This window comes from Scyliorhinus torazame, chromosome 9 (assembly GCF_047496885.1).
Source record: "Scyliorhinus torazame isolate Kashiwa2021f chromosome 9, sScyTor2.1, whole genome shotgun sequence".
NCBI classification, from domain to species: domain Eukaryota; kingdom Metazoa; phylum Chordata; class Chondrichthyes; order Carcharhiniformes; family Scyliorhinidae; genus Scyliorhinus; species Scyliorhinus torazame.
In genome coordinates this window covers 8,733,930-8,752,000 of record NC_092715.1, presented here as the reverse complement: position 1 = coordinate 8,752,000, position 18,071 = coordinate 8,733,930, and the positions used below count along the sequence as shown (strand labels likewise).

Genomic DNA, 18,071 nt, shown 5'->3' with positions numbered 1-18,071 from the left:
TCCCCATCAAACACTCCCTGGACAGGTATAGCACGGGGTTAGATACAGAGTAAAGCTCCCTCTACACTGTCCCCATCAAACACTCCCAGGGCAGGTACAGCACGTGGTTAGATACAGAGTAAAGCTCCCTCTACGCTGTCCCCATCAAACACTCCCAGGACAGGTACAGCACGGGGTTAGATACAGAGTAAAGCTCCCTCTGCACTGTCCCCATCAAACACTCCCAGGACAGGTACAGCACGGGGTTAGATATAGAGTTAAGCTCCCTCTACACTGTCCTCATCAAACACTCCCAGGACACGTACAGCACGGGGTTAGATACAGAGTAAATCTCCCTCTACACTGTCCCCATCAAACACTCCCAGGACAGATACAGCACGGGGTTAGATACAGAGTAAATCTCCCTCTACACTGTCTCCATCAAACACTCGCAGGACAGGTACAGCACTGGGTTAGATACAGAGTAAATCTCCCTCGACACTGACCCCATCAAACACTCCCAGGTCAGGGACAGCACGGGGTTAGATACAGCGTAAAGCTCCCTCTACACTGTCCCCATCAAACACTCCCAGGTCAGGTACAGCACGGGGTTAGATACAGAATAAAGCTCCCTCTACACTGTCCCCATCAAACACTTCCAGGACAGGTATAGCACGGGGTTAGATACAGAGTAAAGCTCCCTCTACACTGTCCCCATCAAACACTCCCAGGGCAGGTACAGCACGTGGTTAGATACAGAGTAAAGCTCCCTCTACACTGTCCCCATCAAACACTTCCAGGACAGGTACAGCGCGGGGTTAGATACAGAGTAAAACTCCCTCTACACTGTCCCCATCAAACACTCCCAGGACAGGTTCAGAACGGGGTTAGATACATAGTAAAGCTCCCTCTACACTGTCCCCATGAAACGCTACCAGGACAGGTACAGCACGGGGTTAGATACAGAGTAAAGCTCCCTCGACACTGTCCCCATCAAACACTCCCAGGACAGGTACAGCACGGGGTTAGATACAGAGTAAAGCTCCCTCTACACTGTCCCCATCAAACACCCCAGGACAGGTACAGCACGGGGTTAGATACAGAGTAAAGCTCCCTCTACACTGTCCCCATCAAACACTCCCAGGACAGGTACAGCACGGGGTTAGATACAGAGTAAAGCTCCCTCTGCACTGTGCCCATCAAACACTCCCAGGACAGGTACAGCACGGTGTTAGATACAGAGTAAAGCTCCCTCTACACTGTCCCCATCAAACACTCCCAGGACAGATGCAGCACGGGGTTAGATACAGAGTAAAGCTCCCTCTACACTGTCCCCATCAAACACTCCCAGGACAGGTACAGCACGGGGTTAGATACAGAGGTAAGCTCCCTCTACACTGTTCCCATCAAACACTCCCAGGACAGGTACAGCACGGGGTTAGATACAGAGTAAAGCTCCCTCTATACTGTCCCCATCAAACACTCCCAGGACAGGTACAGCACAGGGTTAGATACAGAGTAAAGCTCCCTCTCCACTGTCCCCATCAAACACTCCCAGTACAGGTACAACACGGGGTTAGATACAGAGTAAAGCTCCCTCTACACTGTCCCCATCACACACTCCCGGGACAGGTACAGCACGGGGTTAGATACAGAGTAAAGCTCCCTCTACACTGTCCCCATCAAACACTCCCAGGACAGGTACAGCACGGGGTTAGATACAGAGTAAAGCTCCCTCGACACTGTCCCCATCAAACACTCCCAGGACAGGTACAGCACGGGGTTAGATGCAGAGTAAAGCTCCCTCTACACTGTCCCCATCAAACACTCCCAGGACAGGTACAACACGGGGTTAGATACAGAGTAAAGCTCCCTCTACACTGTCCCCATCAAACACTCCCGGGACAGGTACAGCACGGTGTTAGATACAGAGTAAAGCTCCCTCTACACTGTCCCCATCAAACACTCCCAGGACAGGTACAGCACGTGGTTAGATACAGAGTAAAGCTCCCTCTACACTGTCCCCATCAAACAGTTCCAGGACTGGTACAGCGCGGGGTTAGATACAGAGTAAAACTCCCTCTACACTGTCCCCATCAAACACTCCCAGGACAGGTTCAGCACGGGGTTAGATACATAGTAAAGCTCCCTCTACACTGTCCCCATGAAACGCTACCAGGACAGGTACAGCACGGGGTTAGATACAGAGTAAAGCTCCCTCGACACTGTCCCCATCAAACACTCCCAGGACAGGTACAGCACGGGGTTAGATACAAAGTAAAGCTCCCTCTACACTGTCCCCATCAAACACCCCAGGACAGGTACAGCACGGGGTTAGATACAGAGTAAAGCTCCCTCTACACTGTCCCCATCAAACACTCCCAGGACAGGTACAGCACGGGGTTAGATACAGAGTAAAGCTCCCTCTACACTGTCCCCATCAACCGCTCCCAGGACACGTACAGCACAGGGGTTAGATAGAGAGTAAAGCTCCCTCTACACTGTCCCCATCAAACACTCCCAGGACAGGTACAGCACGCGGTTAGATACAGAGTAAAGCTCCCTCTACACTGTCCCCATCAAACGCCCCAGGACAGGTACAGCACGGGGTTAGATACAGAGTAAAGCTCCCTCTACACTGTGCCCATCAAACACTCCCAGGACAGGTACAGCACGGTGTTAGATACAGAGTAAAGCTCCCTCTACACTGTCCCCATCAAACACTCCCAGGACAGATGCAGCACGGGGTTAGATACAGAGTAAAGCTCCCTCTACACTGTCCCCATCAAACACTCCCAGGACAGGTACAGCACGGGGTTAGATACAGAGATAAGCTCCCTCTACACTGTTCCCATCAAACACTCCCAGGACAGGTACAGCACGGGGTTAGATACAGAGTAAAGCTCCCTCTATACTGTCCCCATCAAACACTCCCAGGACAGGTACAGCACAGGGTTAGATACAGAGTAAAGCTCCCTCTCCACTGTCCCCATCAAACACTCCCAGGACAGGTACAACACGGGGTTAGATACAGAGTAAAGCTCCCTCTACACTGTCCCCATCAAACACTCCCGGGACAGGTACAGCACGGGGTTAGATACAGAGTAAAGCTCCCTCTACACTGTCCCCATCAAACACTCCCAGGACATGTACAGCACGGGGTTAGATACAGAGTAAAGCTCCCTCGACACTGTCCCCATCAAACACTCCCAGGACAGGTACAGCACGGGGTTAGATACAGAGTAAAGCTCCCTCGACACTGTCCCCATCAAACACTCCCAGGACAGGTACAACACGGGGTTAGATACAGAGTAAAGCTCCCTCTACACTGTCCCCATCAAACACTCCCGGGACAGGTACAGCACGGGGTTAGATACAGAGTAAAGCTCCCTCTACACTGTCCCCATCAAACACTCCCAGGACAGGTACAGCACGGGGTTAGATACAGAGTAAAGCTCCCTCGACACTGTCCCCATCAAACACTCCCAGGACAGGTACAGCACGGGGTTAGATGCAGAGTAAAGCTCCCTCTACACTGTCCCCATCAAACACTCCCAGGACAGGTACAACACGGGGTTAGATACAGAGTAAAGCTCCCTCTACACTGTCCCCATCAAACACTCCCGGGACAGGTACAGCACGGGGTTAGATACAGAGTAAAGCTCCCTCTACATTGTCCCCATCAAACACTCCCAGGACATGTACAGCACGTGGTTAGATACAGAGTAAAGCTCCCTCGACACTGTCCCCATCAAACACTCCCAGGACAGGTACAGCACGGGGTTAGATACAGAGTAAAGCTCCCTCGACACTGTCCCCATCAAACACTCCCAGGACAGGTACAACACGGGGTTAGATACAGAGTAAAGCTCCCTCTACACTGTCCCCATCAAACACTCCCGGGACAGGTACAGCACGGGGTTAGATACAGAGTAAAGCTCCCTCTACACTGTCCCCATCAAACACTCCCAGGACAGGTACAGCACGGGGTTAGATACAGAGTAAAGCTCCCTCGACACTGTCCCCATCAAACACTCCCAGGACAGGTACAGCACGGGGTTAGATGCAGAGTAAAGCTCCCTCTACACTGTCCCCATCAAACACTCCCAGGACAGGTACAACACGGGGTTAGATACAGAGTAAAGCTCCCTCTACACTGTCCCCATCAAACACTCCCGGGACAGGTACAGCACGGGGTTAGATACAGAGTAAATCTCCCTCTGCACTGTCCCCATCAAACACTCCCAGGACAGGTACAGCACGGGGTTAGATACAGAGTAGGGTTCTCGCAGCTACAGTCAGGGTGGCGAGTGTCGGTCTGTGTTTGTGCTTCTGAAGAGGGCTTGAGTACAAGACTGTGCAACATTTACACACGTGCGTTAGCAATGTGTACCCGGTGCTGCAATGCACTCCATTGCGTGTTGGGGCAGAGAAACAGACCCTCTCAGTCTCTCCTCACATTGAAGGAACGTTCAGTCAGGTGAACTTCTTTCAGAGTCAGCAGCTGTGAATCACATCATGTCGCAAATTGGAGGAGCGGGCGAATGATCAGGAAATGGGGGAAGGGCTATTGATGAATGCGTCTCCTGTCCTCTGTGTTTAACAGGTTGAGGAGATTGTTGACACTGGAACCTTTGCACCAGAAGACGTTCATATCCCCAGTATATATGTGCAGAGGGTGATACTGGGGAAGCAGTATGAGAAGCGGATCGAGGTGAGCAGGGGCAAGATGTTGATTTTGCAGGGGGCATTGAATTGTAAACCGTGAGCGTGAAGCACTCTGGGTTTATGTTAAAGATCATCACCTGTCCCTGAATGTCAGTTAGCGACTGAGGTACAACCGCTGTGATCATGGCTAGCAAAACCGCTGTTTTGCACACAGCAGGATGCCACAGATAAGAACTGGATATGGTACCAGTTTGCGGGTTTCTTTAATTGGTTGAACACTGTGAGTTTGGCAGCATGGGTGCTGCTGCAGATCGCCAAGCCCCGTGGCAGTACGACACATGACATCTGCAGCCCTGAGATTGCAGTCTTGACATAGATCAGTCTGCCTGTTCAAATAATAATAACCTTTATTAGTGTCACAAGTAGGCTTACATTAACATTGCAACAAAGTTACTGTGAGAAGCCCCTAGTCGCCACAATCCGGCACCTGTTCGGGTACACGGAGGGAGAATTCAGAATGTCCAAATTACCGAGCAAATGGACGCCAGGGATCCTTTGACGACATTGAGATCGTTCTGCACGCGTCCTCTGCCAGTGCTGTCAAAGACAGAGTATCTGCTGATGTCTGGCTGGCAGGTATTCTGGTGTTACATCCATCCTCTGGATTGCGCATCCTGCGCCGTGTGGGAAATTCTGGGGCTTGTCTCCAGTAGTTGCGGGCTGAGCTCCGGATATCAGAGCTTGGACAGCAGTCAGTGTCACTGAAGCGCCTGCGTGAGGTTGAGAGCTGCGTGTATGAAGGAAGGAGCGAATGGTTGACCACCAGACAGTATAAACAGGCAGGTCGTGCAGGTGTCCCCTGAGTGTGATGGTTCATCGGGGTAGTGCAGTCAGTGCCAAGTCCAGGGCAGTGCAGGAGGCATGAGCTGTACAGAGGGTCCAGAAAACTGGAAGATCCATCGCGCTAGGTGATTCGATGGAGGAACAGTCGGCTGTTTCTGCGGCCGCGTGTATAAATCCAGGTGCGATGTTTCCCTGGTGCCAGGGTCAAGGTCACTGAGTGACTGGAGAGAATCCCGAGCTCTCCGTAGCTGACTGAAACCCATTAATGTTGTTATGGGCCCGGGTTTAGAAAACATCAAAGTATATCATGGAGTTCTACCTGTTTCTTGATTTTGGCTGGGATGAGCACACGGGCCTTTCAGCTGTTAGTCAACAGAGGCCTTAAGCACCTTTAATCAAAACAAGCTTGGTTTTGTGAAGGGGAGGTCGTGTCTCACTAACTTGATAGAGTTTTCCGAGGAGGTCACAAAGATGATTGATGTAGTTAGGGCAGTGGATGTTGTCTATATGGACTTCAGTAAGGCCTTTGACAAGGTCCCTCATGGTCGACTAGAACAAAAGATGAAGTCACACGGGATCAGGGGTGAGCTGGCAAGGTGGATACAGAACTGGCTAGGTCATAGAAGGCAGAGAATAGCAATGGAAGGATGCTTTTCTCATTGGAGGGCTGTGACCAGTGGTGTTCCACAGGGATCAGTGCTGGGACCTTTGCTGTTTGTAGTATATATAAATGATTTGGAGGAAAATGTAACTGGTCTGATTAGTAAGTTTGCAGACGACACAAAGGTTGGTGGAATTGCGGATAGTGATGAGGACTGTCAGCGGATACAGCAGGATTTAGATCGTTTGGAGACTTGGGCGGAGAGATGGCAGATGGAGTTTAATCCGGACAAATGTGAGGTCATGCATTTTGGAAAGTCTAATGCAGGTAGGGAATATACAGTGAATGGTAGAACCCTCAAGAGTATTGACAGTCAGAGAGATCTCGGTGTACAGGTCCACAGGTCACTGAAAGGGTCAACACAGGTGGAGAAGGTAGTCAAAGAGGCATACAGCATGCTTGCCTTCATTGGCCGGGGCATTGAGTATAAGAATTGGCAAGTCATGTTGCAGCTGTATAGCACCTTAGTTTGGCCACACTTGGAGTATAGTGTTCAATTCTGGTCGCCACACTACCAGAAGGATGTGGAGGCTTTAGAGAGGGTGCAGAAGAGATTGACCAGGATGTTGCCTGGTTATGGAGGGCATTAGCTATGAGAAGCGGTTGAATAAACTCGGTTTGTTCTCACTGGAACAACGGAGGTTGAGGGGTGACCTGATAGAGGTCTACAAAATTATGAGGGGCAGAGACAGAGTGGATAGTCAGAGGCTTTTTCCCAGGGTAGAGGGGTCAATTACTAGGGGGCATAGGTTTAAGGTGCGAGGGGTAAGGTTTAGAGGAGATATACGAGGGCAAGTTTTTTACACAGAGGGTAGTGGGTCCCTGGAACTCGCTACCGGAGGAGGTGGTGGAAGCAGGGACGATAGTGACATTTAAGGGGCATCTTGACAAATACATGAATAGGATGGGAATAGAGGGATACGGACCCAGGAAGTGTAGAAGATTTTAGTTTAGTCGGACAGCATGGTTGGCACGGGCTTGGAGGGCCGAAGGGCCTGTTCCTGTGCTGTACTTTTCTTTGTTCTTTGTTCTTTATTCTAAGAATTCAGTTAACATTTGTATAAACACACACTGTCAACTACAAACATAAGGACCCCACACAGCTGCAGTAATCTATGTATAACCCTTAATGAATTCCCCCTTATCTGTTCCAATTCAATAACAAATCCAAGTAAAACCAGAAACCCCTTTTTAATGCCCAGCACACGGCATTCTCACTGGTATAAGACTTGTCCCCCTTCTCAAACAGCAGGTTTGAATTCCTCCCAGAGAGCAATTCTCTCGTTTAATTTACCAAGCAGTCTGGTAACAGCTTTTAAAATGTAGATAGAGAGACACTTCTTTCAACCTGTGTAGTTCAAAACCAGTCCAAACTCAATGCAAAGGTAAAACTCAGAGCCACAGCCTAGCTCCACCTACACAATGACATAATTGAAGCCATGTGATAAGACAAAAACATTTCTTAAAGGGACACTCCCATGAGAGTGAGAGAGACAGATTCACACAGCGAGCGGTTAGGATCCGGAATGTTCCAGGGAGAATTCGCAGGGCAACAGGGCAAATGTGGGGTAGTGGCATTAGGGGAACCTCTTGTAGAGTTAGGCCAGACATGACCAGCTGAATAGCCTCGTTATTTGTGAGAACAAGTCTGTGACTCTAGGTTTGTGAGATGAGTCCAGTCAAGGCAATTAATTTTACTCTGGCACCTTTTCTGAAATATGTAGAGGGTTTATCGTTTAATTCATTCTCGGATGAGGGCATCACTGGCAAAGCCAGCATTTATTACCCATCCTGAATTGCCCTCGGTTTTGGTGTGGTGTACCCCTGCTGGACACGCCCAGTCCTTTGCGCTGTGGCCTGATGGAACACACTGACTTGAGAACAGAGAGACTTGCTCTTTTTAGGAGAGGTGAATTTCCCAAATGACTGAAGCAAAAGTCAAGATACCACTTTTCAGATATTGACTGTAACAAACAATCTAAGATCACTGCAGATCAAACATTAAGTGACCAGACAACTGATGCATCAAACAGGAGAAACGTTGTCTCGTACTAACTAACGCAACAAGATATGCATTGCAAAACACCTACACTCTGCACCACACTAACATAGGGACAATCTCAAAATCGCTCTTCGCTCCTGTGGCAGAGGTTCACCTCTCTCCGCCAAGCCAGATCAAAACTCGCAGTGTGTCCTTCAACAACCCTTCCACTCCACTTGAGTTTCTGTCGATACAGTTACCGTCAGCAAGGCACAGCTCCACGAGTCTAGTGTAGAAGATTGTAGTTTAGTCGGGCAGTATGGTCGGCACGGGCTTGGAGGGCCGAAGGGCCTGTTCCTGTGCTGTACATTTCTTTGTTCTTTGTTCTTTGTTCTTTGAGTCCAATTATCTCACTCTTTAGGAGGCCCGCCTGTTATGAATGAAATGAAATGAAAATCGCTTATTGTCACAAATCGGCTTCAAATGAAGTTACTGTGAAAAGCCCCTAGTCGCCCTTGAACTTGTGCAGCTGGCCTTGTTCTGCATCCAAAATTGCCAATAGTGTTTGGTGGGGTTACTGGGATAGGGTGGATGTGTGGGCTTGGGTAGGGTGCTCTTTCAAAGAGCCGGTCCAAACTCGATGGGCCGAATGGCCTTCTGCACTGTAAATTCTATGATTCTATGATTACAAGCCAAGCCATCCTAGGATTCTCTGGGAAGCTAGGGAGGAGATTGCTGAGCCTTTGGCTTTGATCCTTCAACCATCTTTGTCTACAGGAATCGTGCCAGAAGACTGGAGGATAGCAAATGTTGTCCCCTTGTTCAAGAAGGAGAGTAGAGACAACCCCGGTAACTATAGTCTAGTGAGCCTTACTTCTGTTGTGGGCAAGGTCTTGGAAAGGTTTATAAGAGATAGGATGTATAATCATCTGGAATCATTTGATTAGAGATAGTCAACACGGTTTTGTGAACGGTAGGTCGTGTCTCACAAACCTTATTGAGTTCTTTGTGAAAGTGATCAAACAGGTGGATGAGGGTAAAGCAGTTGATGTGGTGTATATGGATTTCAGTAAAGCGTTTGATAAGGTTCCCCACGGTAGGCTACTGCAGAAAATACGGAAGCATGGGATTCAGGGTGATTTAGCGGTTTGGATCAGAAATTGGCTAGTTGGAAGAAGACAAAGGGTGGCGGTTGATGGGAAATGTTCAGACTGGAGTCCAGTTACTAGTGGTATACCACAAGGATCTGTTTTGGGGCCACTGCTGTTTGTCATTTTTATAAATGACCTGGAGGAGGGCGTAGAAGGGTGAGTAGATTTGCAGATGACACGAAAGTCGGTGGAGTTGTGGACAGTGCGGAAGGATGTTACAAGTTACAGAGGGACATAGATAAGCTGCAGTGCTGGGCTGAGAGGTGGCAAATGGAGTTTAATGCAGAAAAGTGTGAGGTGATTCATTTTGGAAGGAATAACAGGAAGACAGAGTACTGGGCTAATGGTAAGATTCTTGGTCGTGTGGATGAGCAGAGAGATCTCGGTGTCCATGTACATAGATCCCCGAATGTTGCCACCCAGGTTGTGAGGGTTGTTAAGAAGGCGTACGGTGTGTTAGCTTTTATTGGTAGAGGGATTGAGTTTAGGAGCCATGAGGTCATGTTGCATCTGTACAAAACTCTAGTGCGACCGCATTTGGAGTATTGCGTGCAATTCTGGTTGCCGCATTATAGGAAGGATGTGGGAGCATTGGAAAGGGTGCAGAGGAGATTTATCAGAATGTTGCCTGGTATGGAGGGAAGATCTTATGAGGAAAGGCTGAGGGACTTGAGGCTGTTTTCGTTAGAGAGAAGAAGGTTAAGAGATGACTTAATTGAGGCATACAAGATGATCAGAGGATTGGATAGGGTGGACAGTGAGAGCCTTTTTCCTCGGATGGTTATGTCTAGCACGAGGGGACATAGCTTTAAATTGAGGAGAGATAGATATAAGACAGATGTCAGAGGTAGGTTCTTTACTCAGAGAGTAGTAAGGGTGTGGAATGCCCTGCCTGCAACAGTAGTGGACTCGCCAACACTAAGGGCATTCAAATGGTCATTGGATAGACATATGGACAATAAGGGAATAGTGTAGATGGGCTTTAGAGTGGTTTCACAGGTCGGCGCAACATCGAGGGCCGAAGGGCCTGTACTGCGCTGTGATGTTCTATTTAGCCCACTGTGCTGAACCAGCCCCATGTCTTGTCAAGCCAGCATTCACGGCACATGAGCCCCGCGCCGGGCCGGAGAATCGGCGCAACCGCGCCACGACGGCGGCCCGCGGTTCTCCGAGGTGCGGAGAATCGGCACCATTAGGATGGGAATAGAAGGATACGGACCCAGGAAGTGTAGAAGATTGTAGTTTAGTCGGGCAGCATGGTCGGCACGGGCTTGGAGGGCCGAAGGGCCTGTTCCTGTGCTGTACATTTCTTTGTTCTTTGTTCTTTGTTCATTTGCGCCGCCGCGTTTGACGCGGCGCCGGCCGCTGGAACGCCGATTCTCCGGCCCGGATGGGCCGAGCGGCCGCTCCGACACGACAGAGTCCCACCGCGCCGGTCACTCCTGGGCGCTGCTGGCGGGAATTCTGCGCGAAGGGTCGTGGGGGCAGGGGGGGGGGGCGGAGCTCCGATGGGGTCTGGCCCGCGATCGGGGCCCACCAATCGGCGGGCCGGCCTCCCCCCCCCCCCCCCCCCCCCCCCCCCCCAGGGGCCTACTTTCTGGCGGGCCGGCCCCTGAACAGCGACCCCATGTTGAGTCGGGGCCGGCGCGCGCAAGAAGTCCCCCGCGCATGCGCAGGTTGGTGCGACGCCCGCTTGGCGCCGGGAAAGGAGGCTGGAGCGGCGTGAATCGCTCCAGCGCCGCAGAATCGGTCGTCCCCGTGCCCGCTTCGCGCTGTCGTGGGCTCCATTTGGGAGAATCGCCCCCATTATTAATGACGTACACAACTTTTATTCGGCAATTTACATTCTCCTCAGCGGTCATTGTGGGATTTCTTGTCCAGGCGTCTGGGTCACTGCCGCAGCAACATTACTGCGATGCGACCGCTCCTTTCCCCCAGCGCTGTGTCAATGTGATGACTGGTGGGGTTGGTGGAGAAAGAAGAAGGTTCTCGGAAGAAAGGCGGTTTTGTGGCCTGGGTGTGTGCGTGATCATCAGCGATTGATCCGTGACGCTGGCCTGGCCCTGATAACGTTACAATTCATCATTCACAACTGGAAGCGGAGCTCAAAGAGGAGAATGATATTGGCTAAAAACAAAGACCAAACTGTAATTGGCTGGGTGGCATGGTATCCAGAAGACATAGGGGCAGAATTAGCCCACTCGGCCCATCGAGTCTGCCCCGCCATTCAATCATGACTGATATATTTTCTCATCCCCATTCTCCTGCCTGCTCCCCATAACCCCTGATCCCCCATGGAGGTATTGATTAGTTTCCTCCTTGATGGGTTCCTAATCTGGGTTGAGGAAGACAGACGCGGCCGTTTAGTCTCAATCACGCTGGGAACTCACTTGGGATTCATTCTCCTGGTCCCACATTCATAGAACATAGAACAATACAGCGCAGTACAGGCCCTTCGGCCCACGATGTTGCACCGAAACAAAAGCCATCTAACCTACACTATGCCATTATCATCCATATGTTTATCCAATAAACTTTTAAATGCCCTCAATGTTGGCGAGTTCACTACTGTAGCAGGTAGGGCATTCCACGGCCTCACTACTCTTTGCGTAAGGAACCTACTTCTGACCTCTGTCCTATATCTATTACCCCTCAGTTTAAAGCTATGTCCCCTCGTGCTAGCCATTTCCATCCGCGGGAGAAGGCTCTGTCTGTCCACCCTATCCAACCCCCTGATCATTTTGTATGCCTCTATTAAGTCTCCTCTTAACCTTCTTCTCTCCAACGAAAACAACCTCAAGTCCATCAGCCTTTCCTCATAAGATTTTCCCTCCATACCAGGCAACATCCTGGTAAATCTCCACTGCACCCGCTCCAAAGCTTCCACGTCCTTCCTATAATGCGGTGACCAGAACTGTACGCAATACTCCAAATGCGGCCGTACCAGAGTTTTGTACAGCTGCAACAGGACCTCATGACTCCGGAACTCAATCCCTCTACCAATAAAGGCCAACACACCATAGGCCTTCTTCACAACCCTATCAACCTGGGTGGCAACTTTCAGGGATCTATGTACATGGACACCGAGATCCCTCTGCTCATCCACACTGCCAAGAATCTTACCATTAGCCCAGTACTCTGTCTTCCTGTTATTCCTTCCAAAATGAATCACCTCACACTTTTCTGCATTAAACTCCATTTGCCACCTCTCAGCCCAGCTCTGCAGCTTATCTATGTCCCTCTGTAACCTGCTACATCCTCCCACACTGTCGACAACACCACCGACTTTAGTGTCGTCTGCAAATTTACTCACCCACCCTTCTGCACCCTCCTCTAGGTCGTTGATAAAAATGACAAACAGCAACGGCCCCAGAACAGATCCTTGTGGTACGCCACTTGTAACTGAACTCCATTCTGAACATTTCCCATCAACCGCCACCCTCTGTCTTCTTTCAGCTAGCCAATTTCTGATCCACATCTCTAAATCACCCTCAATCCCCAGCCTCCGTATTTTCTGCAATAGCCTACCGTGGGGAACCTTATCAAACGCTTTACTGAAATCCATATACACCACATCAACTGCTCTACCCTCGTCTACCTGTTCAGTCACCTTCTCAAAGAACTCGATAAGGTTTGTGAGGCATGACCTACCCTTCACAAAGCCATGCTGACTATCCCTGATCATATTATTCCTATCTAGATGATTATAAATCTTGACTCTTATAATCCCCTCCAAGACTTTACCCACAACAGACGTGAGGCTCACCGGTCTATAGTTGCCGGGGTTGTCTCTACTCCCCTTTTTGAACAAAGGGACACATTTGCTATCCTCCAGTCCTCTGGCACTATTCCTGTAGCCAATGATGACATAAAAATCAAAGCCAAAGGCCCAGCAATCTCTTCCCTGGCTTCCCAGAGAATCCTAGGATAAATCCCATCAGGCCCCGGGGACTTATCTATTTTCAGCCTGTCCAGAATTGCCAACACATCTTCCCTACGTACCTCAATGCCATCTATTCTAATAGCCTGGGTCTCAGCATTCGCCTCCACAACATTATCTTTTTCCTGAGTGAATACTGACGAAAAATATTCATTTAGTATCTCACCTATCTCTTCAGACTCCACACACAACTTCCCATCCCTGTCCTTGACTGGCCCTACTCTTACCCTAGTCATTCTTTTATTCCTGACATACCTATAGAAAGCTTTTGGGTTTTCCTTGATCCTACCTGCCAAATACTTCTCATGTCCCCTCCTTGCTCGTCTTAGCTCTCTCTTTAGATCCTTCCTCGCTACCTTGTAACTATCCATCGCCCCAACTGAAACTTCACACCTCATCTTCACATAGGCCTCCTTCTTCCTCTTAACAAGAGATTCCACTTTGGCAAACCACGGTTCCCTCGCTCGACGCCTTCCTCCCTGCCTGACCGGTACGTACTTATCAAGAACATGCAGTAGCTGTTCCTTGAACAAGCTCCACTTATCCAGTGTGCCTAACACTTGCAGCCTACTTCTCCAACCTATCCCCCCCCAAGTCATGTCTAATGGCATCATAATTGCCCTTCCCCCAGCTATAATTCTTGCCCTGCGGTGTATACTTATCCCTTTCCATCACTAACGTAAACGTCACCGAATTGTGGTCACTGCCCCCAAAGTGCTCTCCTACCTCCAAATCCAATACCTGGCCTGGTTCATTACCCAAAACCAAATCCAAAGTGGCCTCGCCTCTTGTTGGCCTGTCAACATATTGTGTCAGGAAACCCTCCTGCACACACTGTACAAACAACGACCCATCTAATGTACTTGAACTATATCTTTTCCAGTCAATATTTGGAAAGTTAAAGTCTCCCATAATAATTACCCTGTTACTTTTGCTCTTATCCAAAATCATCTTCGCCATCCTTTCCTCTACATCCCTAGAACTATTAAGAGGCCTATAAAAAACTCCCAACAGGGTGACCTCTCCTTTCCTGTTTCTAACTTCAGCCCATACTACCTCGGAAGAAGAGTCCCCATCTAGCATGCTCTCCGCCACCGTAATACTGCTCTTGACTAGCAGCGCCACACCTCCCCCTCTTTTGCCTCCTTCTCTGAGCTTACTAAAACACCTAAACCCCGGAACCTGCAACATCCATTCCTGTCCCTGCTCTATCCATGTCTCCGAAATGTCCACAACATTGAAGTCCCAGGTACCAATCCCTGCTGCCAGTTCCCCTACCTTATTTCATATACTCCTGGTATTGAAGTAGACCCCGACAGGATGGAACATGGAAATTGGCTGCGTCAGTGACCTTTTTCCAAGTGTGTAGTCCCCACCCTGCTTCCTTCCGGAAGGTCTTTCTGCCGCAGTATTTGTAAGATGTTCTTTGCGTTCAGAGACTAACTCTTCGGAAGGTGGGCGCATCCAGCACGAAACCCACAACTGAAGCTGACATCATGAGGGAACACATCATCCGGAGAGCTGCCCTGGAGTTTGAGGATGGTATGTATGGTATCCTTGAACAGTTCTCCACCTACTGGCTCCTCTTCCAGGTTTATAGAGACTGGGGGGATATTGTGTGTTAAATGTGTGGCACAGTGTGAACAAGAGAGATATCGAAGGATCACAATTGTTTGGTCAATGAAGCCACTAATTCAGTGATTGGCTGCCGTCACCGGATGTTTTGTGATGCCCTTACCAGTTGAGTGAGTATAATGTTAGGCAAATCTGTCTTTCGAATTTGCATGACGGCCCGAGAGAGGAAGTGCTGCAAAGATTGGGAAATTCGGCAGCGGGCAAACGTTTCGGAGATTGGGTAGGTTTGCTTTACACCGAGAAGTTGTGAGGGACTCCACTGACATTTTAGGGAATTGACAGTCTCAATGCAAACAGAATGTCCCCTCTGGTAAGGATTTGAGGGATTTGGGAGTTAGGAGTGAGCCTCATTCATACAAAGAAGTGTTCTTCAAACTTCGCGACCCACGCCGGCCGACCTTCGCGACCCACGCCGGCCGACCTTCGCGACCCACGCCGGCCGACCTGCGCGGCCCAACGCGGCCGACCGTCGCGACCCAACCCGGCCGACCTTCGCGACCCAACCCGGCCGACCTTCGCGACACTCACTCACTCACACATTGGTAACGACACTCACTCACACACACATTGCTAACGACACTCACTCACACATTGGTAATGACACTCACTCACTCACACATTGGTAACGACACTCACTCACACATTGGTAATGACACTCACTCACTCACACATTGCTAACGACACTCACTCACTCACATTGGTAACGACACTCACACACACATTGCTAACGACACTCACACACACACACATTGGTAACGACACTCACTCACACATTGGTAACGACACTCACACACACATTGCTAACGACACTCACTCACTCACATTGGTAACGACACTCACACACACACACATTGGTAACGACACTCACTCACTCACACATTGGTAACGACACACACTCACTCACACATTGGTAACGACACACACTCACTCACACATTGGTAACGACACTCACACACACATTGCTAACGACACTCACTCACTCACATTGGTAACGACACTCACTCACACAATTGGTAACGACACTCACTCACTCACACATTGGTAACGACACTCACACACACATTGGTAACGACACTCACACACACATTGGTAACGACACTCACTCACACATTGGTAATGACACTCACTCACACATTGGTAATGACACTCACTCACACATTGGTAACGACACACACTCACACACACATTGGTAACGACACTCACTCACACATTGGTAACGACACTCACTCACACAATTGGTAACGACACTCACTCACTCACACATTGGTAACGACACTCACTCACTCACACATTGGTAACGACACTCACTCACTCACACATTGGTAACGACACTCACTCACACAATTGGTAACGACACTCACACACTCACACATTGGTAACGACACTCACTCACACATTGGTAACGACACTCACTCACACAATTGGTAACGACACTCACACACACATTGGTAACGACACTCACTCACACATTGGTAACGACACTCACACACACATTGGTAACGACACTCACTCACACATTGGTAACGACACTCACTCACTCACACATTGGTAACGACACACACTCACACAATTGGTAACGACACTCACTCACACATTGGTAACGACACTCACACACACATTGGTAACGACACTCACTCACACATTGGTAACGACACTCACTCACTCACACATTGGTAACGACACACACTCACACAATTGGTAACGACACTCACTCACACATTGGTAACGACACTCACACACACATTGGTAACGACACTCACTCACACATTGGTAACGACACTCACTCACACATTGGTAACGACACTCACACACACATTGGTAACGACACACACTCACACATTGGTAACGACACTCACATACACATTGGTAACGACACTCACTCACTCACACATTGGTAACGACACTCACTCACACATTGGTAACGACACTCACTCACTCACACATTGGTAACGACACTCACTCACTCACACATTGGTAACGACACTCACACACACATTGGTAACAACATTCACACACACATTGGTAAAGACACTCACTCACACACACATTGGTAACGACACTCACTCACACATTGGTAACGACACTCACACACACATTGGTAACGACACACACTCACTCACACATTGGTAACGACACTCACTCACACATTGGTAACGACACTCACACACACATTGGTAACGACACACACTCACACATTGGTAACGACACTCACATACACATTGGTAACGACACTCACTCACACATTGGTAACGACACTCACACACACATTGGTAACGACACTCACTCACACATTGGTAACGACACTCACTCACACATTGGTAACGACACTCACTCACTCACACATTGGTAACGACACACACTCACACATTGGTAACGACACTCACACACACATTGGTAACAACATTCACACACACATTGGTAAAGACACTCACTCACACACACATTGGTAACGACACTCACACACACATTGGTAAAGACACTCACTCACACACACATTGCTAACGACACACACTCACACACACATTGGTAACAACATTCACACACACATTGGTAAAGACACTCACTCACACATTGGTAACGACACTCACTCACACATTGGTAACGACACTCACTCACACATTGGTAAAGACACTCACTCACACACACATTGCTAACGACACACACTCACACACACATTGGTAACAACATTCACACACACATTGGTAACGACACTCACTCACACATTGGTAACGACACTCACTCACACATTGGTAACGACACTCACTCACTCACACATTGGTAACGACACTCACACACACATTGGTAACGACACTCACTCACACATTGGTAACGACACTCACACACACATTGGTAACGACACTCACTCACACATTGGTAACGACACTCACTCACACATTGGTAACGACACTCACTCACACATTGCTAACGACACTCACACACACATTGGTAACGACACTCACTCACACATTGGTAACGACACTCACTCACACATTGGTAAAGACACTCACTCACACATTGGTAAAGACACTCACTCACACATTGGTAACAACATTCACACACACATTGGTAAAGACACTCACTCACACATTGGTAAAGACACTCACTCACACATTGGTAACGACACTCACTCACACATTGGTAACGACACTCACTCACACACACATTGCTAACGACACTCACCCACACATTGGTAACGACACTCACTCACACACA

The 18,071-nt window shown here is 49.1% G+C and overlaps 1 protein-coding gene across 2 annotated transcripts in view; it reads left to right on the top strand.

Moving 5' to 3' along the window:
• oxct1a (3-oxoacid CoA transferase 1a) overlaps positions 1 to 18,071 on the top strand; it is a 437,799-nt gene that overhangs the window by 108,230 nt on the left and 311,498 nt on the right. For both annotated transcript variants that reach the window (XM_072515595.1, XM_072515594.1), the window contains exons 9-10: positions 4,586 to 4,693; positions 14,660 to 14,774. In XM_072515595.1, the coding sequence (XP_072371696.1) occupies positions 4,586 to 4,693; positions 14,660 to 14,774 (223 nt within the window). The remainder of the gene's footprint in view (positions 1 to 4,585; positions 4,694 to 14,659; positions 14,775 to 18,071) is intronic.